Source organism: Poeciliopsis prolifica, unplaced genomic scaffold, assembly GCF_027474105.1.
Source record: "Poeciliopsis prolifica strain line A6 unplaced genomic scaffold, Auburn_PproV2 SCAFFOLD009, whole genome shotgun sequence".
Classification (NCBI taxonomy): Eukaryota; Metazoa; Chordata; class Actinopteri; order Cyprinodontiformes; family Poeciliidae; genus Poeciliopsis; species Poeciliopsis prolifica.
The window spans coordinates 7,202,412-7,228,114 of NW_026562384.1; the positions used below are offsets into that span (position 1 = coordinate 7,202,412).

Genomic DNA, 25,703 nt, shown 5'->3' on the forward strand with positions numbered 1-25,703 from the left:
GCTGACTGCCTTTGATTCCTTTCAGTAGCTGCAACTTTGCACGGATTCATCATCTCTGAAGGGTTAACGTCCTCACTATTCGAACCTATGAAGGATGTTATAAGGCATCATCAAAGGAGGCTGCACAATTGCATACTCCGCGGTTGATGGCAGTCCAAAGATATTTAAACCCCGAGACAGTGGAAGCTTGTTGACTCTGCTGCACCTGGACTGGAATTTGTGAACGTGTGAGCCATCTCTGACACCAGAGCAGCGAGAACGGGCGGGCTTTTGGTTATCTCCACAAACACACTAGAGCACCGACGTCCTGTTTCCTCCCGTCAGGTGAAAGGTCAGGCAAACAGTGACAGTGTGGTTGTTTCTGAGGTTCTGTTTTTTGACAGCCCTCAAGGGCACGAGAAGCAGGATGCTGCTGCCTGCTCCTCTGAACGGAGGAGTGGCACAATGAACCACACCAAACGGGGGATCTGTGCTTTTCCTGTGAAATGTTTTGTTTATTGGCAAAAGCAAAACCAAAATTTGAACTTTTATTCTGTGAGGCTGAGATGTCGTGCATGTCTGCTTCTTTCGAACAAAACCAGCACGACACTGTTATCTTTGGAGTCTTCTACCAGAATTACTGATCAAACACAGATTTCTAAACGTGCATGTTAAGTTAGAATTGGTTACAGTACGGTATTAAAAATGAAATGACTTCGCCCGACACTTGAGTTTGTATGTTCACCACATGCATTACGGTGGGTTAGTTATTGTCCAAATTTTTATGACGTGAGCAAAACATTTGACATCCTGTTTAGCTTTATCTGTCACTGACATGCATATTTGCTGTATATTAATCAGATTTCCACTGTTATTAATAAATAGTACAAAACATTGTCACTGTGTACTTGGAATAAAGGGATTTTCAAGAAAAACTACAGACCCAAGGATGCCTATTGATTACACTGGAACAATGGTAAACTGACAAGGCTCTTTTAATATTATTAATTCCTTACAAAAATAATGTATCCACTCTGAAGAAGATAAACCTTTTTTTCTCTAAAAATGTAATGATTTGTTATGATGTAGAATAACAAATCAGGCAGTGCCTTACTGCCTGGATCCTGGTCTAGTTCAAAATGAAAGTAATCAATAATCATCTGCACAGTTAAAGCCAAAATATAACTGAGACTTTTAGCACTATGACTAACTAAAAAAGTGACCCATTGTTGATTTTTTTTTTTATATTGTCTATTTTATACTAACACCCAATTATTACATATTTATATCACAGAAATGACAAAAATTAGAAAAAATATGAACAAATATTTAGCCTCATTTATTAGGCAACATAAATCAATTTATACTGTAGATATGTACAATTTCCTCTCATGATTGATTTTATGGCAGCTGATTTTGTGAATGAAAAACTGAGCTCCCGCATTACAAACATGAACTACTACATGGCTGACGTGAAATTTTGGCTGATGTTCTCAAACCAAAACAAAACAAAACATTTACCGAGAGCCATATACCACTTCAAAGAAGTTCAGCGAAGTGGCGTTTGTCCCAAAGGTATGTGGATATGAACTTCGCTGAGCTAGAGTGAGCTTTACTTGGTCCACATCCTTCCTATGGTACTTGCTGTGCGGAGCTGTGGTCTGTTTCCTGACCTGAGGATGGGCCGGATGGAGTGCTGGCACTTCAAGGACGGGTCCTTGAGTTCTTGGATGCCTCTCTGGAGCCAGTGAGATTATTTAACTCCAACCTTTTCATCTGACACAGCAGAGACATCCGAGACATCCTTCATGAGGGGCATTGTTGCCGTTGTCTGGACGTAAGCAGTGTCTTATTAATGAGACCGTTCGCCTCTTCTTACATCAGCATTATCTGTTTTAAATCCAAAATGAGTTTTGGCAAGTCCCGGCCTAAGCTTTGCTCCATTATCAGCACAGTTTGGAGTGTTTATTTTCCTCTGAAGGCAACGTCGCTCCAGGGCTGAAACCAGGGAAAAACGTTTTAATTACAACCATTCAATCACAACATTGTGTTTTATGAACAGAGGTGGATTGCCTTAAGGGATCCAGAGGGAAACACATGCCCACAATAACATGCCGTGATCCTCTGGCTCTGTGTTATTCCACACGCTTCATGTTCGTCATAAGCTGAGAATGACAACATATTCACGTCTGAAAATATTTTGTTCTCTTTTGTCTCATTGTCAGCAGCAGTATGATGGATGTACAAGGGCTCCGCTGGCTGTGAGGGCAGAGTTAGCAAAGAATCTGGGGTCAGTGGTGGTTTTATTTTTGTTGTAACAGTCTCCAGTCTTTAAGTGGAGATAGAGCACCTTGTTGATTTGCAGCATACCCTTGACACTGGACGCAAAGATGTGTGGGATCGATTACCCAGGCCCGGACCTGCATTCTGCTTCTTCTCCACCAGAGGTTTGATCGTCGCTCTTATGCAAGATCTGGCTGTTAATGAACAAGCTGCACCTGACACTCCATCTCCAAAGTGCACAACCCTTCTGCCCTGTTTTTTACTCTTGAGTTTACACTGGTTTTCAATTTGCAAAGATCCCTGCCCGTGAAATAAAACAGAGCTGACAGCAGCTCACTGTGGGGCCCGTCTGTTGCACTCTCCGTCGAAGATATTCCTTTACACTCTGAAGACTCCCCTGAGGTGATGGATGTGTGGGTGGAGTGAGGTTAACGGGATCTGGACGAGCCTGGAAGATCTCCATGCAGTTCATTGGAGACACCTTTATATCTTACTCTCTGAATGAATAACTGCAGTCTCTTAATAAAATAAGACACTCCCAAAACTCAGGAAGAATTTGTGTTCATCTTGTCTGAACATTAAGTAATCGCTAAAATTTGATCTGAACTGATAAGCGCTTTGTTTAGAATTGTAATTCACAAAACACCATGTAACTATGGAAGAACAGATTCTCATTTTGTACAACATAAGAAAAGCTGTGTTATGCATGTAATGAGAATCCTCTTAAGTGATACACCTAAATAAAACCCAGTGTAGAAACTGTTTAGTATACAGATTCTACATGTGAGTGAACAAAAACCATCTGATCTGTGAAGGTCTCAGGTTGGTTAGAAAACACTTTAGTAACAAAATCAGCATCATTAGGACCAAGGAACTCAAAAGACAGGTCAAAGGGGAAGTTATTCAAAGCAGTTTTTCAAAATAAAACAACATCAAAATATTTGGGCATCTGGCAAAGCACTGCTCAATCCATGGCTCTACGCTGCAAAAGTATGACATCGCTACAAACCAAGACATGTCTACTGAAGTCACAGGTTAGGCAATGACAGCATCAACCCAAGAAGCCAATGGTAGCACTGAAAGAGTCTTGAAAGGAGACTCTAAGCAATTGTCGTTTTACTCAAACAAATCTGGTCTTTATGGATGGGAGACTGGCAAGGAGAAAGTTATAGCTTGAATAAAAGGCATAAAAAGTTCAAGTCTTCTTCCACAACAAACATGTGGAAGGAGGTAATTTGGTCAGATGGGACCAAAACTGGACTCCCCAGCTGACAAGCAAAACATTGTGTGAGAAGGAAACCGAACACTGCACATCACCCTGAACGCAACATCACCCAACCTTTGAAACACGGTAGTGGTAGCATCATGTGGCGAGGATGATGTTATCAAAGACAAGGAGGCTGGTCGAAGGTAATTGGAAGATCGATGAAACTAAAGAGAAAACCATGCCGTTTTTATTTTTATTAAAAGTATGCTTTAATTTAGGCCAAACCTGTATAAGAAATAAGTTCATACTATACCTGCCTATGTGCAGAGTAACACTTTAAGTGTTGCTTCCCTGACATTTGAAGCGGTGTTTTTTTGCGTCCATCTATCTTGGGGCATTTATTGGCACTTCCTGTGGTGACTTTGACTGCAATTCCCACTGCACCAGGATAACCTGCTGAGCTATTCAGGTGCCAGGACTCCTCCACATACCTTAAACCTGAAAATAAAGTCTATAACAGCATTTCTATACAGCTCCCGATGTGCTTCAACGAGACCTTTACTTTCTTCACAGTGCGTGGAGCCGCTCACACACAGAGGATGAGAAAGGATGGGATTTTGCAGGAAGGAAATTTGTCATGGATGTTAGTGTGAACTCCTCTCCGTCCCCTACCCCCAGCCTCTCTTTACACACCTCCTCTCTCTCACACTCCTCCAAATCAGCTTGTTTTATGAACTGAGTGAGTGGGTGGGTGCGCTCCAGTCACGAGCAAAGGAAAGGGAAACCATTGTAAATCTCATTCAGTACCTTGTGCATCCTTTTTGACAAAAGAGGAAAAGGTTTTTTTCCCTTCTCTTTTTTTTAGTAAGTTTTTTTTTGCACGTCCTTTCTTTATCTCAGCAACTTCGGTTTTCCGAGACAGAAGCAGTGCGCACCGACCGACCGAGGTTCACCTGAACGCACCCCGCCTCCTTCCTCTCACTATCGCGGATTTGTAATTTGTCATCCATTAAAAAAAAAAGAAAAAAAAATCACTTTCAATCTCTTTCTAGCTGCATTAACAGCCAAAAATAAATAAAGTAAATAAAATAAAAACTCCTACCAAGCTCGGGCAATTCTGGACCGGAGATCTGGAGATGAAGACAGATTTCACGCTTTTCTGCCGGACTTGGATTGGAATAGCATACGCCTCAGGTGAGCGACTCCACCGGAAAGACGGAAACTTTGAGCTAATAGTCTTTGGAGCAATACGTATTAAGTCGCTTTACTTTGTTTTAATAACCATAGGATGGAAACTTTTCTTTATTTAGTCAGACTGCACTTAAAGTAAGGATTTTGGGATGGTATTAAATATTAGCCATTGAAATTATGTATTTGATCCAAGGGCACTGTTTTGTACATTTAATGCTCATGAATTATGAAGTTTAATTTGACTGTCCAGTACACCTTCCCTGAACATTCTCAACTGGAAAAGCTAACGTCACAAATTCGTGCGGAGTCTAGAAAAGTACAGCAAGGCTCACATTTATTACGTTTTTCTTTGTATGTTTTTATTTTTATTATTATTATTTTTTTCCCTAATCGAGAATAAACATCAACCGAGCTGTCAAAAACTGGAATTAAGAAAGCTTTTGCGTGAGAACAAGAGTTCAAGTTTGCGCTCAACCGTAACTAGCTTAGCATCAAGCTAATGCTAAAGTTGAACTTGCTAGCAGGCTGCAACTGAAGCCAGAGTTTCCAGTGTTTGACGCATTTTAAGGCTCTTTTCAGGGAAACGGTTTCATTCATTCTTTCACTCTTAAAGGAGGTTTAAAAAGTTCAATGCTGTCTCAGTGAAAATAAGTGGCAGTGTTCAAAGTCAAAGGGAATTTGTTCACCCTGGTAGGGGTGAGCCTGTTTGTTTCATTATTACAGCTATTTCAGTAAGGTTAAAATAAATGTTTCTTTGTAATATCGATGGACAAACCAGCTTAGTAGACTTAGTGTCTACTAAGTTAATTGGAACTTAACTTAGTAGACACGTTTTAAAATGTGGTTGAAATGTATCTGATTTAAAGTGCCTTTTAGCTGTCTAACCTGCTCAGAAACATTTACTATAATAACCCATCAGGCTTGATGGGTTATTATAGTAAATACAGTAAATTGTTACAAGGATAGTAAATATAGTAAATTGTTACAAGAATTTGTAACAATTTTCAAGCTAGTGCAATTATATAAATACAATTATTTGCAAAAGCAATGAACAATAATCTTTTTTCGTTAACCACTAAGACAGCCTTTATAAATTATGTAGGGAGTTCCTCTCAGAATGAAACTCAATTAAAAAGCAAATGTCACAAGTCTGCATGCAGATAGGCACTAGGGGGAGGTAAGCTGTTGTTGTGTTTATTAGAAATGAAGCTGATACCGAGTCAGAGGGGTAAATTATAGAGGGGTTTGTTGTGGGACTTTTAAGAGATCGTGTTTTTCGCATAGGCCCCGTTTTTAGGGGCACATTTAGTGGGAGGGGAGACCACTGATCTGGACCAGACCCATTTGGGGGAGAGGGAGGTGGGCAGAGGGCTCAGATCTGTTCATATCCTCCAGAAGCAGGGGTTTGATTTGCATTCATGTGGGCATTGTTGTGCTCCAGTGGAAAAGGCATGTACGGCTGTGTAATGTAAAACACATTCCTTCTCCTTACCCCTTTGACTTGCTTCCCTGCTTTACATTATGGGTGTCTGCAGTTTCGCTGAATGTCTTTGTTGACTTGTACACTTGTGATTGCTGCTTAGCAGCTGTTCAAGAACAGGAGAAGGCTCTGTGAAGGGGGCAGTCAACATTTGGCTGTTCAGATCTGAACTCCTGCTCCTTTCTAATATCTCAGAGCTGCCATGCTGACTGGGATTTATGCAGTCAGAACATAAATAAATGAGCTGAGGCCTTACTTACAGTAGACGCTACGACTGTTTTATTATGCAGATTTATTTTTCAGTATGATAAACAAGAATAAGATTCATAACATATTCTATAAATAATCACAGCTGACAAGACTATAATGTAGGAATAAAAACATCTAGAAGGAAATAACATAATGTCTGTCACAGTGTGCCACAAAAGTACTACTATTATATATTCCTTGTCCCTGCTGAAGAAAAGCATCGCCACAGCATCACACTGCCACCACCATGTTTCACTGTGGGAATGTGCTCACGGTGAGGCGACGTGTTAATTTTTCACCACACATAGAATTTTGCATAAAAGTCTAAAGGTTCAGTTCTGGTCTCTTCTGACTAGAACACATCGTGCCACTTGCTGACTTTGCGGCCTATATAGCACAGACAGTGCTTCTTGTGATTCGCGTCTTAAATATATTCTCTTTGTCACCGTTTCATTATTCCCAGATTTTTGCAGGGCATGAGAAATAGTTGTCCAGTCAACAATTTCTCCCCCCCTGATCTGTGAATCTCTGCAGCTCCTCCAGAGTTACAAGGAGCAGCTTTGTTGCTTCTCTGATGAATATCTTCCCTGCCCATCTTGTCATTTTAGGCAGCCAGCCATGTCTTGATAGTTTAGTTGTTGCGAAATACTCCTTCCATTTTTTTGGATGAAACAAAGCTCCGAGAGCCGATTAAAGGCTTGCTGTTCACTCTTCATGAGCCTGTTTGTTTGTTTTTTTTATCTTCTCTGAAGCCTTCCCAGAACAGCTGTATTTATACTGAGTTTAAATTACACACAGGTGGGCTCTATTTACTAATTAGAAGACATGCGAAAACAATTATTTGCTCTGGTTTTTACTCAGCGCTAACAATGCAAAGAGGACTAACAGCAGATACCAAACACTTTTCAGATGATTAAATCCTTCCAGTTCACAATGCTATTGCGCTTTATTGTATCACATAAAATCCCAACGAATTTCTTTGAAGTTTGTGGTTTTAATGCAACAAAATGTGGAAATGTGTCCTGGAGGCAAAGCACTCCATGTAAGAGAGGAACATTTTTCTAATATAGCCTCACAGGAAGACACTGAGGGGAATAAATGGCTCACCAGAGGTTAGAGAAATAGGGCAGGTTGTAATCTAAATCAGAGGGGGATATCATTTACACATCAGCTACGAAGTTTTGGGCTTCAAGATTCATCTAGAAACATTTTCTGCCATCTTCATATCAAGCTTAGTCTTTGCTTTAAATTATGTGGGTTTTCGAACTGTTATAGAAATCACATTTTGAGGAAATGATGACGAGATGGGGCAAGCTGTTGCTGGAAATTGGTTCATTAGTCTTCTTTTAGTTGTTTTACAGATAAATTGGCCATGCAGAGGATACAGAGCTTAAATAACGAAACGTTATCAGGATGATGAACATTTCTGACTAATATGAAGGACCAGATGATGTTTAGTTCAGGTTTTGCTTCCTACTGTTGATTTTTTTTTCTCTCAAAGCAGAGTGTTTTCTGTACGCATACCACCGGTTGATCAGATCATCCCAGAAATCGGACTCTCAACTCTTGGTGTTATGAGAGCTGTCAAATCATGGAGGTTGAGTTTTTACTGGCCGACATTACCCCCTCCCGATATTCTCAGTGCTGATCTCAGAATTCAACCTCAGGACTCAGAGGAGCAAACTCACAACGTCTGATGAAACTATTGAAGAATAGTTTCTTCTATCAGCTGGAGAACAGCTCAGACGGGGCTGCACCCTGTGGGAAGGTTTCGGCAGGAAAGCCCAAATAAACAAGGTCTCTGGTGCCTCCATTATCACTGACCGAGAATTTCGAGGGCCCTTGGGCCTTTGGATGCTTGGTCATCATGTTAAAGCACCAGCAGCACCAACTATGACTGGAGAAGAGTGATAAGCTCTCTCAGCATTAGGAATTTGCAGGGGAAAGCCAAAAGTGTGTCAAAGTAGGTGTCGGACAGTAGATGAAAACCATCTGTGGTGTTTTTAGCTTCATATTTCTGATTCCTCCTCGATTTCAGTTTCAATGTTTTAAGCCATATAAATCAGGGCACAGCACAACAAGTGAGTCCAGGTGCTTGTGGATGAAAATATGCTATCAGCTGTGTTTCAGCAAATGGAGCAAGTCCCTTTTTGCTTATAAATATTAACACCACAGAAAAAGTTTCATGGAGTATGAATATTATAAATGGTTGTTTTCACTGTTAAACATGGCTGAGAAAATTGAGGCGACCAAAAGTATGAAAATGAAGATATCGGGAACCAGGTTTCGCTGAGCAGAGCAATCTAAGAGTAAAAGAGAAACAATAACAAAGCCATTTAAAGGACATTAACTTGAGACTGATTGGCTTGACAACTCAAGCAAAAATATTATTGTATGTGAGGAAAAGGATTCAAGATGTAATTTTTTTGACGTTGAGGGAAAGCAGAAATTAAGAACAAAGCAGATCCGAAAGACAACATTCATGACGGAAGAATAGTTACAGAATAAAACATGACAGATCTTTTGTACTGAACTCACTGTGAATATTAATAAAGAAGTGCTTCTGACATTAATTGTGCTAAAGTGAAACATCTGATACTGGATGAGTTAACAGTTTTGCAGGAGAATCAATTTACTGTTTTCATACATATTACTGGCTTTATTGCACAGTTTAAGTTTTTGTATTTTTCTTATTTTATTTAATTTATTTTTGATTCTGTTTTTGCTTTTTTTCTTTGTATTTTATTTGCACCATTACATCAGAACAAATGCTTGGAGAACATGTTTACTGGCTGCGGCAGTGAAATTATCATAATGTATTATAATCAGAATGTTTTACACAAATCTAATTGTACAAAAGAATTAGATTTAATTCTCCAATCCATCAATCAAACACTTCTTGACCTAAATAATAATAAAATTTAGTTTGATGCTTCCAGTATGTTTTATAACATTTCATCCAGTCTCGGTCTTTTTGGGGGGGGTGAATCTGGACAAACCAGTTGCTTTGAAAAATAACTTTTTTCAGTTTTATCTCTGCTGTGGCTCCGGGTTCAGGTTAGGATACAGTTTACACTGTCGCTGTTTGTTTTAAAGCACTGAACGTCCTTTCACCACCCTACGTTTCTGAACTCTTGAAAACCCACCAGCATGGCAGAAATCGCTGGTCTGCTGGTCTAACAGGACATTTTATATGTATTTACTTGTTTCATTTTGTGAAGCACTTTTGTAAGTTCAAGATGCTGTTACTAATACCTGTCTCATCTGCTTGCGATACTGATCTGCATATGAATTTTCTCTCACGTGTTTTTCAGTTCTCAGAAAGGCAAAATAATTGTCCATCTCGTCTCAGTCATTTTAGTTATGTTCTATAATGTTTTTGGTTTGTTCATGTAGATTGGGGCAGTGTGACTGCAGTCAAGCTGTCGATGGTTTTAAGCTGATTATGGCCGCTACATTCCGGTGGTTTTTCGAAGTATACAGACTGTTTACCTGTATTCAATCAAGCTGCTTTCAACATGATTTGTCATTGCAACTTGAATGAACAACAGACTTCCCGCGCCAGAGAGAAAGCTCCCAGCAGCAGAATAAGCCGCGTTACAGTGTTGCAAACTCGTTAAAGACGTGCGTTTGCTCTTAGAGACGTGAGAGGTGACCTCACGTCCCTTCCTGCTGAATGAATTCACACGAACACATCTCCTGGATACAAAGTGGTTGACGCTGACATTTTGTGTCTTGACTCTAAAACTTGCAGGGAAACTTTTGCACCAAACTTTCTGGAATATTTTGATGTACAGCAGATAACAGAATTGTTTTAAAACCTGAATTTGGGATCCAAAACAAGACGCATAACTTCTTGCAGTTTCACAATGCAAGACGTAAGACACAATTCTAAAAAAAATAATCTCTTTTGTTGTAGGAGTTGTCTATTCTACATTATGCAGTAAGTAAATTACATGGCCAGACTTTTAAGTGTTGATGCATTTTTCACCCCTGCCGCTCGCCTTTGTACGGCTCCAGGTCTGTCTTCCAATCTGAAACAAGCCTTTCCCCATTAGCAGGGTTCTGGATCAATGTAGAAAAACATAGTTGTAGAAGTTTGTTTCTGTGCAATGGTCCAAAGTACTCAGTGCATGAGAAGATCCAGAGCTCAGAGACAGAAGGTTAAATAACAGTCAGACTTCCCAGAAGTGGTCTGTACGTTCTGCTTAGCATTATCATGTGGGGAATTGAAATTCAGAAAGCAATCTAACACGGCAGACGGAGGGTGACAGAAACAGATGACGTCTTACACCTGTACTTCTTGTTGTCCGTAAAATGATACAAATCAATTGAACAACTCATAGCTTTGTTGTTCTCTCAGAATCAAACACTGTTCCTTCTCTCGAATGAAGGAATCTCTCTGTGTCTGTAACTTAAGACGCAGAGAGATTATTTCAAGTTTATTCAGAAACATTTCTGTATTGACAGCCTGTGTATGTCTCTTTGTTGCAAACAAAATGGCCTTTATTAGGTCTCCGTTCTGCTTTCTTTTCTTTACTGTTTATAAAGGCACCACCATTCTCAGAGCAATTGCCATGCAGGAAAGGTTTAACCTATTGATTTCTTCCCTTCTTGGGACTCCTGCTCTTTTGGTCCTTTTAAGTCCTTCTGGAGTTTCAGATTGCAGTGTGCATAAACATAATGTTTTCAGAGTGGGTTTTTTTTTATTGCTGGGTTCTTAAAACCCCCATCAAGGGAAACGCTGATGCATTTTATACATAAATCTTTTGTATGCTGACTCTTAATGAGAAGTACACAAGCTGATTAACTGCATAGACGGTAACTTGAAACTACAAATATGTTGCGTGAATGGATTTTTCTTTATTGCGTTCTGTTTTTCACCAATACGAGCCAATAATGGGACATTTATTGCAATTAGTGTTGCTAGACTGTTGAGGAACATTTTACGGAGGACGGATGTCTCTACTCATGTCTGAAACTGAATAAAGTCAAGGCGACACGCTAAAGTGACTTTGTTGCTTGGAAACTGGAATCATTTAGAGTATTTATTAATAGACCCAGCCTCAAAACCCTTTAAAATCCAGTTCAAAATCAGCTGCATACTTGGTGTATATAATCGTTACTGGGCTGTTGAGATGGTTCAAATGCATGGGAAAATGTTTATTGGCAAAGCCTGAGGAAATTGCCAGCTTTCCTCCCTATAGGCATTCAGTACTATAATAGTTGACCCTGCACTCCCTAGTTTGCCTTGTTTTCTTCAGCATCTTGAGCTTCCGCAATGATTTACCTCACCATGAGATCTGGCATGGCAGCAGAGGCTTATTTTATAGCTTCTGAATCGCTGGGAGTTGAGCAACAAACACAATGATTTATCCTCCAAGACAGTAGAATAAGAAGGGAGGGAGTACCAAGGCTATCTTTCATAGACTGAGCTATAAACAGTATGGTTTATTTAAAAACAAAATCACTGAATTAAAAAAATAACAGTTGAAACAGAATCTCCTCTCTTTTCCTGTTTATTAGCTTACACAATGGGCTAGCATTAGTTCACTAATGCTGCTCTGCAGCACAGCTTCCTTATTGAGGAATCAAGGAGTAAGTTCAAAGCTACCCAGCATCATGGCATGAAAACTCTGTACATTTTGAAGCTGATATGGTTAATGTGCATCTTTGATGTTGCATGGACTGGAATAACCCCTATGGAGTAGCGGACAGAGATGCTAGTCCCAGCCTTTAAGGATTTGTACCAGAGAGGTTTTCCAACAATCAAGTGATCATACTTGAGAGAGTACCTAGCTGAAATAGAGAGCTCTAATTTAGGAGGAGCACTGTGGCTTTCATCCGGATATAAGGACTATGTCAAAACCCTTGCTGAGTTGCCCAGGAAGTAACAGGAGCTTGGTTTTCTGATCCTTTTTGTGGCGCTCATGAACATAATCTTAGGGTTTAGATGTTGAGAGAGGATGTCTGGTTTGAGAAGCTTAAAGTGTCAGTTTTTGTTTTGGTGGATGATGCGTCTCTGTTGGCATCATGACCCTCGGTGTGCTCTGGAGTGATTCATTGCCTATTGTAAAGAGACAGTGAAGAGAATGAACTGCATCAAGTCTGAGGCCATATTTCTGAACAGAAAAACAAAGTGGACTGCTTTTTCAGGGTTAGAAGCAGGCATCTTGGTTTCTTGTCAGTGAAAGACTTGAAGGGCACTGTTTTTACACTTTTGTTGTAAAAAACTGTTTTATATTTAGTTTTCCAAGTGAAATGTCATTACTAGTTCAGACAGGGCGAATTGTTTACCAGAATGTTCAAGGGAAGCAATTTCTCAGTTACGAAAATGATGACAAGCCAAAATGTTCCGGCACAGAGGAAGTGACTGAGCTGTCCTGTGTGCCTGCGAGGAAGATACAGGAAGTTTTGGTCAGGGACAGAGGTTCTAAAACATAGGAAGCTGGCCCAGATGGCTTGTTGCCGCATCCTTCATTTTACACCCCTCCTCTGGCAGGAAGTTGGAGAAGCCTGTCCCCGTCACTACTGGTGGAGAGGACAGGGACGTGGTGGGTGTCATTCCCCTCTGTTGTAACAATGAAATCAAAGCTGGGCTGCCAGTCAGGCCATCGCCCGGCTTTGCCTTGTCCTTGTATCTGAATGACAGAGGAAGTGGACTATTTTATTTATTCTTTTTTGAGAACGCGGGTGTGTTTCAGAGCCTGAGGCAAGATGGCTCCATGTGCAGAGCACTGCATCCCATTTCACTGCAGATGATCAGAGTTTTTTCAAAAAGTTGCAGCCTGCATCTTTTTCAGATATTGTGTTGCTGAAGTAAACACATGGCTGTGCCCTCCAAATCTGAATATGTATTACAATTTGATTCAACCTGTCTTATTTTTTGATTTAGTGCAGAGACATTTTTATATGTTGAAGATTTAAAGCAACAACACATACTTTTTGTTTATTCCCTAGTCACATCCACATGCGTTTCTGTAAGAAGCTTGAAAGTTTATTCAAGGTTTCTCTTTTCCTGTCACACAGTTTATCAGAAGCACAAACTACTGAAGAGTGACACAAACTGATGCCAAATCTTTTTCGCTGTACACGAAAACGGGAAGTGTGGGAGAATCATCACTGTGACAAAGAACACAGAAAATTTGCTCGCTGATTTTCTTTTCACACGGGATTTGATGTGCCTCCGTGTCAAATCCGCGAAGAAAGGAGCTCTCCGCTTGCCACCTTACCTTCTGCACTCGCAGCGCCCGCTTTCAAAATGCGTGGCTCTTAGAGAAGCTTTACATTTTTGAATGGCTCAAAGGCCTTCATTGGCACTGACATTTGACTCTTTCCCCTTTCTGTGTTCCTGATTTATCATATCAGCAGGTGTTCTCCACAGGTTAGAAAGGCTCCTTTCAAAGCTGTCTGAATGCGACAGGATGATGAGTGTGAGCCCACATAGGAGAATAATCTGAATGCCAATGCATCAAAATTCAAAAAGGTTGAGATTTCTGGTGAAGGTTTTATATTAATCCAATTCAACAGATGATATTTAATTTAAGTTTATTTGAAAGTTTATTTCAAACACACTTCGGCACAGACAAACTGAACAGAACAGCAGTCTGATCATTGCATCATAGTGCTTTTTAAATTGTACATCTAAAAACTTCAAGAAATCTCTTGCTTTTGGATTTCTCGGTAAAGAGTCCACATATTGATGCGGGGTATGGCAAGTATTCCAGCATGAAGCTCTTTTTCTGAAATACTGTGTTTGTTTTATACCAGATATAACTGGATCCAAAAAAGTCACAAAGTTCATAGTCTTTTTTTTAAATTTATTTATTTTTTTGCCCTCAAAAGTGAGACAGACCTTTTGGTTCAGTTTGGTCAGCAGAAGTTGTCACCCCAGAACTCTATAGATGACATTCTCAGTTTTGTTCTTATTGTTAAATCAATGAAAAAGCCTGTAGATGGGTCAAAAGCTCTGTGTAGATTTAGAAGTTCTGTTTTTGGGGGGGGGGGTTTCAATGTGCTCTTGGAATAATTTTGGTAGACTCATACCTTCTGTGAAAGTTCACTGCTGCTCCACGTTTTCTCTATTTATGTTTCATGGTTTCACTGTGGATGACTGAAGTGCCAAAGTCTCAGTAAGAACTTTGTAACCCTTTTTTAGTCAAGTAGATGCCTTTGACTTTGCTTCACATTTGCTCTTAAATCTGTTTAGATCATTTTTTAAAAAGATTTTTATTATATTTCATGCTACTTCATGCTGTCAGACATCTTCTGCTTAACTGATTTATTTATCAGTAATCAAGCCTGGATGTGGATGGTTAAATTTAATTCAACTTTCCAAAACAGAAAACGATGTCGTCAACCACAGATAATTTAACTTTTAACCACAAGAAGAATACATTTCTCCCTAAAAAGATGACTGATTTGGACAGCGTTTCATCTAATATCAATTTAGATATTAGATGAAACACTGATATCTAAATTTGGATGACAGAGGAAGTGGACTATTTCATTTATTCTTTTTTGAGAACGCGGGTTTTTAATCTTTCCAGATCACACTTTGATCTTCCAAAATAATTGCTGAACTCAAAGAAACCTGTAAGAGGCAAACAACTTTTTTTTTAGCATCATTGTACACTAGGAACACATTCACATTATTACACATTTTAGTTGGTTTGTGGGTATACTTGTGCTACACATTTGTGTAGATGATTTTAAGTATGAATGCTTGGATGCAGTTTGAAAGCATTCTTATCCATTCCACTTTCATCTTTTAAGTTTAAAAAAATAAAATAAATAATAATATAAACCACATCTGGAATTTAAAGACTCGGTTGAACTTCTTATCAAATCGTTGGAAAAGGTTTGACCAAACATTTACATGCCAGTAGATAAACTCCTTGCAGCTCTGCAAGCCCCGTGACGTGGAGCACGCTTTGGAGCGGCGGTGGATGGAGCAGTGGGAACGAGGAATTGAAACATGGATTTAGGGATTCCTGCTGCTATTTAGTAGCCATGGAGAAAGCAGATTGGGCAGTCTTCCCTTTCATGGCTTTTGAGAAATTTATGTATTTGATAGGAGACAGCACGAAGCAGGCAGGAGAGGGGAAGACAGAGACGGATAAAATGTCATCCAGCAAAGACTGGGTTCTACAAGGGATACTGGTATTCAACCAGGAATGTTAATCATTCCGTGGTTGTTATTTGAACCAGGAGGATGATAGGAAACCGACACCATCCTGCATCTGCACAGCTGATATATGACATGTTTACACTTTTTATAACCATTCTTGCAAAACACTTGGATATGACTTTGCTTTTCATATTTCTTGGTATTCTGACTTGCTGAGCAGAAATCATGGAGCCACTGAATATGTTCCTCTGGAGAATATTTTTTTTTTACCAGTCGTGCATTTTCTTCACCCCTTCCCTGTCAGCCAGGTCTGAGAGGTTTGACACATCAAAGTGCTGCCTGACGCACATGCTGAGCAAACAGCCACAATTGTCCTTATAATACAGGCTTCTGGCTCTCAGCTCACATTTGGCCCTTCCATCAGCACAGAGGCATGCAGCCCGGCTAAGTGTGGCTAATTTAACCATCTCTGCGCAATCCCAGCCCTGCACGTTTGAGAACACCAAGAAAACTCTTTGCACCGTCTCGTCTTTATCTTTCAACAAATTTTTTTTCCTATCAAAGAGCATTTCATTTCCTCTTTCCTTACTAATGATTCAGGCTAAGGATTTTCATTTCTGGACGTAGTGCACAATCCACACATCCCTCCCCACAGTGAGAGAAGCTTTTCACAACGACAAAGAGAAATCACTTCTCCTGAGAGCTGTGTCAGTTTTTGTTAGATGACAAAGATGTGTTTTCCGTGACCTGTCACTCTGGTGCGAGAAAGGCTGTCATTGAAGAAGTTTTTGAAAATTGTTGATGTCAGAATTTAATCATCTGTGTCACTCCCTGCTGTTAAGAGTCACATCCTGGGAGAGAAGCTCTTATGAAGTCATTGGAGTCGTTTTGAGCTCTTAAAAATGCTAATAAATGACATTTTGATACCAGTTACTGTTAATGTTGCACTTCTTCCTCTCAAACCTTAAAAATCAAACTCCGGTAAATAATAATAATAAAAAAAATTAGTGTGGAAGTGCATTGTGTTATCTTTGCTGGTTAAAATGGGATGACTGTAGTTGGGAGCTAATCTCTTGAAGCTGGGTCTTATCTCTGCACCAACAGCTGGAATGCATGGGAAATGAGGAGAACCAAGCTCAAATGCATTTTTGGCTCACAGCCATGTGTTACATTCGTAAGGTGGTTGCCAGCAATCCAATCGCTATTCATTTGGGAAACAGAGACATATCAGAAGACTTCATAATTTACGTTTAACCGTATTACAACCACAAACTTGTAAAGTTGATTGGGATTTTATGTGAGATAACAAAAAGAGACAATTACATTGCATTTTTTAAAAATAAAAACCAGAAAAGCATGATGCATATATGTAATCATCCCCCTTTCGTATAGGAAGAAAAACCAGGTCAGTTTCACTAGAAATGTTCATTCTCATGTCTGACCAAAACAGACCCAGACGTCTTTCGCAATGGCCAAAAACATTTTCATTTGTGATGTGGAACAGAAACGTGTTTAGCAACCAGCTGCACAGTGTCCATGTCTTATTACATTTGTCGCCAGTGGAAACAGGAGCTATTGTACTACAAATTAAAAGTGTCTGGGCACTCTCAGCAAATTAAAAAGTAAAGCTTCAGGTTCAGTTTGTAGAAATTGATAGGGCTGCTTGTAGTAACGGTGCCTAAGATTTCTCTAAAAACAAAAAACAAAACAAAAAAAAAAAACATTTCATAATTTTTTTCAGAAAATTCAGCCCTTTATTCATTCTTTTTAATATTAAATATACAATTTAGTGTGTATGAAACTTTATATTTTAGATTTTACTTCTGTAATTCATCTTCAAGTTCCTTAAATGTTATTACCAAGGGTAATTAGTAATGATAAAAGTGTGGGAACTTTTAATTAGAATGAATGGGGAAAACAAATCTGAGAGGGGTAGAAAATTAAGATTTGCTCACTATAGACTGATCTTTAAAATCCTTTGGTGGAGACTCATTACCGTAAATTAAGGAGTCTTAAAGCATAAAAATAGCAGCATAAAGTACAACACCTGCTCAACTAAAACTGCTGAAAATGTCACTGAACCTGAAGGTCTTGGATAAAACGGCCCAGCAAACAGAAGCTGAACATCTTCAGCCTGTTAGATAAAATTAACTTTTTCCAAGCTCTCACATGGCCGTGCAGGGGGCCATGATTGAAACGCCTTTTCTCTTTGTTCTATTTTTTTTTAGGCTGATCCTACAAAAAAAAAAAAAAAAAAAAACATTCTCCCTCAAAAAGCTTCAATTTGCTGTGTATAAATGTAATGCCTTTTAGGGGTCAGGTCAGTTTTGCCTCTTCTTTGAACTACTTGGTTCAGAGTGTCCGGCTGACACTAATTTTCGGAAACAAAACCTCCACAATAAATTGGGCCTGTGAATCTTTCTGAAGTGTTCAGTATAAGTTAACTCAGACACCGCAGTCCTAACCATCCGCCCTGCCGGAGAAATGTGTTTATTATCCTAATAAGACATGTTATCAGCAGTGAAACTCTGTAATTGGATGGGTTTGGTTTTCTTTGGCATTCCTTTCACATTTCTGTATGTTAAACTGTATATTTTAGTGAGTCTGACAGAATGCCAACAATTACTAATGGGATCGTCATTATTTTTGTTTTCTCAGACCATTTACAGAGCTGACGGATGGGCAGGCTGCAGTGTCTGATGTTTCACAGTTTGGAAATATAATGTATGCAAGGTGTGGCACACTGAGACATCTGTCCCTGAAGCAGCAAAGGGACAATGTTCGCCGAGCTCTTCAGTAACCATGCTGAAGAGCCACCTATAAGGAGAAGAAGAATGTTCTTCTCTTCTTTCATCAATCTCAAGTGTCCAAACAATAAAAAGGTGGCTGGACTTTTTCACACCACTCAAGAAGCTTTGACTTTGTGGAGCTTTCTTCCAGCATTTAAGAGCGGAACCACTTAAGATGACAAGTAATACAAGCGACACAAAGTCTTGACAAGTGCAGTGGCACATATCATCCTCCAACTAACCCTGGTAGCAGGCCCCTTCAGAGGTGCTAAGAGTTCAGAGCCACACATACCAGGAGGTTACCAGTTTGAATGATCCGCAGAAATTTTTCTTCACTTTCTTCCTCTCTGTAAAGACCCCTGTGATAGCCACAGATACTCAACGTCGCAGCACTTCCGGGGGCCGAAGCCGAGATCTCCCGCTTGTCTTTTCCCGCTTCCTCTCCTCTCTAAATGCACCTCTAGCATCTTGACGGTTGATCTCTCAGGGCTCGCTACTCAGCGCTGACATTTGAAGAGATTTACAATTCACATCCTGTCTGATCTCTCAACAGATTGTGAGGGAGACATCCATCACTGGGAGCCAGCTACAATAGGCATTTGGCTGGCAGTTCGTTGCTCACTCTGCACACCCCAAAGGCAGAAACAATGTCGTTACATGTAATTAGGTCCGTCCTTGGGTTATAAACCTGAATTCATGATGTGCAAATTATATTATATTAGATGTAATTACAATAATTCAAAAGTCATCTAAGAGGGTTTGTTGCAAAACCGAATAAATGTCACAACACATTATGGTGTGTGTATCTGGGCAGATGGGGGTGCGTTTATTGTTTTTGGCATCATCAAAGCAGCTTTTAGAGAGGATTTGAAGGAAGTGGTTGTTGCTGCCAACAGTGATGACTGATAATTTGGAGTTTGACAAAAATGTTGTCTAACAGACAAATATATGCATAGTTTCAATAGGCTATTGATGGAATTAAGATCTGTGTGTTTTGGACCATTGATCCCAAGTTTCAATGTTTGGATCCTCTGGTCCCTTGGTTCTTAAAGGATGTTTTGATCTCATTCTTTATCTGAGGGGCTCAACCACTGACCTGGTCTAAGGATGCTTCACTGTCAGCTTGTGAAAAACAAACAAACAAAAAAAAAACATCTGCAGAGGGGAGAATGGACATAGTGAGAAAAATAACTACATCTCACCTTTCAGCAGATTAGTCCTTATACTTCTTGCAAAAGTGAGAAAAGTGCCTTCTTTGCTGCATTTCCAGACAGTACACCACTGTTCAAAAGTCTCAGTCTCACTGAGCTCTGCACTGGTGGTTTCTCTGCAAAACAAAACAAAAAATCCTCTTAACGAGAGCACTTTGTTTGACCTTATTTTGGCACTCCGGAGCTTTCTTCAAACCAGAAAGCCCTGGAATCTTTCTGTAAAGTTTGATAAGTGTTTTGGTGCAACATGGGTAATCTAATGGAAATGTTTCCTTGGCGGTAACTGTGGGTAAACAAATAATTATAAGACTTTCTCCCTTTTTAAATGTTATTTTAAGTGCATCAGAGTGATAATATCACTGCCCTCCATCACACTTGCTCCTGAGCTAACTATTACAATAATGTAGCTATGCTAACAGGTCTCCACAGTGGAATTCAGGCTGCCGTGATTTTTTCAATTTTCCTTAGTTTTGTAGTTTATTGCATCTTTTGATTGCTCTTTATAGGAATAAACCCCTTGATGCCAATTTGCTCCTCAAAAAGATTTTGTGAGCTACTTACTGTGAGCTACTTTGTGAGCTGTTTGTATCAGCTTAATATTTAGCACATGATCTGGTAACAGCTTGAACTATTGAAGATCCATTCTGACCTCTTTCCTGACAATGCAGGCTTTGGGGCTGCAGCGGTGACTAAGGCTCTTCAGGAACTACATGCACTGACACTTTCAATTACAAACCATATATAGGTTAGATGTGTGTTCCATTATAAAAGCTTTTATCACAGAAACAGTGTGTTTGCCTTGACTTTAAAATTGCAGATTGTTCATATACAGTAAACTGCAGGCACCTGCAGAGAGCTTTCAGCTGAGTTTAATGGCCCATTTCGAACACTAATGGTCTCTTGTTTAGATCTGACTATTCTTTGATTGTGGAAAATTATCGGCACAAGAGTCAGAGTAATCCTCCAAATCCACTGAGTTAGGAGAGAGAACTGGCTTTCAGGAGATATGTATGTAATAAAATCAGCATGTCACATATAGGAAACCACACAATGAGTTAGTAAAGTTGAACATCTCCAAGAAGCTGCAAAGTTATATAATTAGTCTCTACTTGAAGCAGGACTAAACATTTATTTTGTGTGCTCTTTTATAATATTTGTTTTTTTTTATCAGCCGTTTCAGCCCACTGCGTCTCTCTGTGGGTAACCAAACTAATTTAGCCTCCAGCTGTGCTCCTGTAGTTCTTCTTATTGATCAAATCTTTAAAAGTTACACAGCCACAGACTGAGATATTAACTTTGAATCAAAGTTTGTTGTGCCTTTCACGGAAAGAAAGAAAGCCATGCGATCTTTAGAAGTGAAGGTGCAGGAGGCCAAGAGCTCACTGGTTTGCTGAAGGACATTTGTTTTTCTGAAAATAGTGAAAGTCCTTTGTGTTTTTGAGATGACTCTGTTAAGGTTGACAGGTGTGAAGGAAGAGGGAACAGAGCTGTGTTGAGTTGCATGCGGGTAGAGATGGGACTGAGGGTGGGGGCAGGTTCACATCAGACGTGAGACAATGTGTTGGGGAAACTAATTCTTATTTAAACCCAAGTTGAGGCTGCGGGGGAAGGAACGTCCTGCTGGGCACCAAGCAGGGAGCAATCCATGCACTGGCAGCATTTCCTACTTTTACCTTCAAAATGTTTATTTTAGTGTGCAATATGTTCTATCTTAGTGTCTTGTTTTGGGTGTGCATAAACGCTCAAGACTGTGAAATAGCTCTTACTTCAATAGAAAATATACTTCCTTATGCTTTTACTCTTAAAACTCAACTCCGAATACATGTATTTGTTATGAAAAGAGAAGCAAAGATGTTCATGACCACAAGGACAATAAATAAATGTAAGCTGAAAGGATTCCAGTTTACTTTCTGGACAAGAAAAAAGAACTATTTTACTTTCTCGTATCCCAACCTTGGATCATGTACAAGTTCATCAATTATCTATCAAAACATCTGTCAAAACAGTGGTGTGAAAAAGTACTTGATCACTCCTTTTTTGGCATTTTTGTCATGCTTAAATGTTTGATTGTTAAAGCAATTTTTTGTTGATCAGATGTGTGATTTTCTGTCAGTTTTTAATGGAAAGAAAAAATATCTCAACCAACCTTCCATAAAATGTGATTTTTAGACAGTTACCTTCTTACTGTTGAATCATGAACATCGACCTTAAAGAGGTAAGTGAGGCCTGCAGAGCTTTAAGTTAAGTTATTTTTTAGCTTGATTTGTTTCTTCAGATAGCCTGAAACATTTAAGTGTGACAGAAAGCTAAACGAGTTGAAATTTGTGATTGGGGAAAAATGCTTTTTCATTGCACCATAATTAAGAAGACACACCGAAACTAAAGCAATTGTCTGCTTAGTTCTCTATATAATAAAGATTCTGTAGTCCAGATAAAAATAAACGTGTGCTATTTAGAATAGTTTAACAGTGTCTAAGGATAATGCTATTGTAGTTTAGTCATTATTTAGCTTGGAACGATTCATCTATATTTTTAAATGGTGTTGAGAATCGACAACCAATGCTTTTACATTCTATTTCATTCACATCTGAGACACATTTATCAAAGTGTATGCCTAAATTTGTATTGTTGTTGAAGACTTTGCACTCCATTCGGCGGTGACCTCTCCAAGCCGACGGGTATTTTTGAGATTTTTGTTGACTTGGAAGGAGCTCAGCCTGATCAGTCTTCTTCCAGTGGGATCAGTCGTCACTGTAAACATGTTTGGGAAAATATTTGCACAAGAATAACTTTGCTCCATTGTGCTCCCCGACCAGCAGGATGTGTTGGAGAATTTGGGTTTGTGTGCAAGATAAGCAGCTATCCAGGTTTTGATTGGCAGCGTGTGATTGGAAAGTGTTGAGAAACCGTCCGTGCCCCTTCCTGCTGTCCGTCGTCTATGTTGCAGATTTTTCAAGATGAATAACTAAATTGTGTCAAAATGTGCTGATTCTACTGTTTGACCTACACTCATACCCTAAGTATTGAGAATTCATTAGATGTCGGCTTTGAGATAATGAGGATTCTGCTTCTAGTGTCCATTGGAAAGTTAAATAAAGCTGGGAAAGGCGCCAATGTGCAGTACATCAGTGTCTGCAACCATTTTCAAATAAACATGGATTCCTTTGTGGGGAGAAATGCCATCATTTAGTGTAAAGAAAATCTCCCTGCACACAACCACAGGGCCTCTCAATCTCTGTTATTGCTCTGTGTTTGTTTTCATCGCTAATGATATCCAGGTGGAGCATAAGTCCTGGTGACACATTTATACATGATATACTGTAGGTGTAGAGTCTTGCTAAATGCTAATATGACCCTGCGGGGGCTCTGGGATGGTAATGACATTCTTGAGAATCCACATTAACCAAGCACAAGCCAGAGAAATACACGTAACAATAATGAATCAAGGCCAAATAGACTTTTGCGGCTGTTTTAGAGGCTGTCCACAGAGCTGAGAGCAGCATTGTTTCATCATGAGTGAGTGGGTCATGATTTCTCAGTCTGAGTGTTATTCAGCACGAGGGACTGAATGACTTGCTGCAAAATCCCTCGCAGCCTGTAAATGTTGAGAACAGCGTGCCTGATTTCAGATTCCCGATGCGTCTCGGAGACTTGGTGGCCCACCGGCAGCAGCAGCTCTCTGTCAAAACGCCTCAGTCCAGACTGACCCGTTGTAACGTGAATCTAACGCAGCTGCTTTGTTTGTTCCCACAGGTCTGGTGTTTGGTTTGTCTATGACTCCGCCCATGATTGACAGCTCCAAAGGCGATCGTGTAATTTCTGTCAACGAAACACTTTCTCTTACATGCAGGTACTTTTTGTGAAGGTGCACTCTAAATGAATTTCAGAATATAATATGTATGGCTTATAAATCTACATTACTTAGTATCAATAAAAGTTTCAAAACTCATAAATAATTAAGGAGTTTTTTTCAAATCATGAAGCTGAAAATTAAACCATACTGTCTCACATATGGCAAATGAACTGAACTTTTTCCAATTATTTTGACCACTCAAAGCACTTCACACTAGAATCACATTCTCCCATTCGCACTAACAAACGCACACACATTCATATACCGATATGAAGCTGGAATCAAACCTACAACCTTCCTATCACAGGAAGGCTACGCTACCCACAGAGCCATGCCAAGATAAAATTTGATAAAATGCCCTATAGCAGCGTAATTGTGGCTGCATATTTAACCTGACTGAAAGAAATGATTGACCTTATTTAAATTGTTTGGTTTCCTGGACAGAAAATTGGCTCTTGAGCATAAACCATGCATTTTCTTTTGGATTTAGGCTTGAGCCTTTCCAGAAACTCAGTGCTAGTGTTATTGGTCTATTGCTCGTTTTTGGGTTTCAAAGCCTCACTTAACTCCAAACATCCATCTTTAAAGTTCCCAGAAGAAAATTTGCATTATGCAAATGACATGTGACACTGCCAGATTAGGGATTTAGTCATCATTTAATATTGGTTTTAATGTAAGCTGAAGTACTAATGCAATTTTTTTCTAAAACACAAGTTTGAATAACCAAATAAAAAGTAATGACTTAAAAGCTCATTTAGTTACTAAATGTTCCTTGAAAGCATCTTGACTTGGCACTGATTACTGAGGGTGCTCAGTGTTTTTCCAAACCTGTAGTTCTTGTTTCATGAATACGTATATTGTTGTTTTTTGTTATATCGTTCTGATGCATGGATTTAAAGTCCCTCATGTAAATTTTCTTGTAAGAACAAAATCTCTTAAAATCTCAGGTTTGCTTTCTGCAGCCAAGCTGTCACTCCATTAACCATTTTATTCGAGTGAAGAAAAAAAAAAATGCTGTCTTTGGAAAGCTGGTGATGCTTTTGGACCTTTCCCGAAACATGGCTTAAATACTTGTTTATATGTAAACCTCTAATGGCATTTAAACTGAGAGTCCTCTAAAGCAGGGTATAGATTTCAGTTTTGACCATTTATACTCCGCGGTGTGCAGTTTTCTTGGCTTGAGATAGATGGGTGTTATTCGCACCGGTTTAGAAAATTACCCTCAGGGTATTTTCACAGAGCTCCCATCATTTTCAGTGTTTCATCCAGTCATCACATTTTGGCCCTGCCCATAGATTTTGGCCATTTGCGTTTGATGTTGGCAGGTGATGAAAGCAGAGCCATCAGTTTTCAGGGAGCCATTATGATCCCTCGCAGCCCGGCTCACAATGCCTTCAGGTTAAGATAACACCTATGTGACGGAGCGAACAGTGGTGTCCAGATGTATGTGAGGATTTCTTTTGGAAAAACAAACAACATGCACTTCACTCACGGGACACTAACTGTGACTATTACGAAAGTTTAATTCTAATCAGTTTTTCTCATATTAAAGCAATGATAATTTGCCCTGTTTGTAAATATTTACATCCTAAAAGTTATAATTTGGATGCTCTTTTTCTCAGGGGACAGCGCACTCTGGCCTGGACTTGGCCGGACGAAACTCTGATTGGACAGGAGCTCACAGATCGCCAGCAACAGTTTCAGACCACCAGGTCACTCAGTCAGAGGACGATCTTCATCAGTGAATGTCCCGGGCAGAATGGGCAGCAGTACTGCAAGAGGCTGGTCCTGCATGGCGCGCAGGGCAAAGACACGGGCTATTATCGCTGCCATTACAAGGACATTAAAGCCATCATTGATGGCACCACTGCTGTCAGGATTTACACTTTTGTCAGAGGTGAGCCACACTAACTCAGCACAGGTACACAACCTGTGCCTGTGTTTTACCTGTGCTGACGTGGAACACAGGCACAGAAATAAAGTTTAAAAACTCCAGAAAGTTTTTTAAACTTTCTGGGGTGTGACGAGTCCTGACATGAGGTCTTACGATATCAAAATGTCCAAATATTTCTCATGAAAGTGAAATCCAGCAGTATCTAGTGATAATTTAACTATGACAGGAAGTAATCAAAGAGTCAGAGAGTAAACATGGAGTTATATTACTAGTTATATTACTAGAGGAATTTCCAACACCTTCACATCTTTTTTCAGTCAGGATTTTATAACCGCTTGAAAAATTGTTGACAGATATGGTTTGGTTGTAACTTTTTACAATCCAGTATTTCTTATCTTAAATGTAAACTTTCTAGAACCTATTCATGAATTTATAAC

The 25,703-nt window shown here is 39.5% G+C and overlaps 1 protein-coding gene across 1 annotated transcript in view; it reads left to right on the plus strand.

Moving 5' to 3' along the window:
* Positions 1–4,316: 4,316 nt before the first annotated feature.
* flt4 (fms related receptor tyrosine kinase 4) overlaps positions 4,317–25,703 on the plus strand; it is a 46,348-nt gene continuing 24,961 nt past the window's right edge. The window contains exons 1-3 of the mRNA XM_055034666.1: positions 4,317–4,663; positions 23,273–23,369; positions 24,995–25,269. Of these exons, the coding sequence (XP_054890641.1) occupies positions 4,606–4,663; positions 23,273–23,369; positions 24,995–25,269 (430 nt within the window). The 5' untranslated portion in view covers positions 4,317–4,605. The remainder of the gene's footprint in view (positions 4,664–23,272; positions 23,370–24,994; positions 25,270–25,703) is intronic.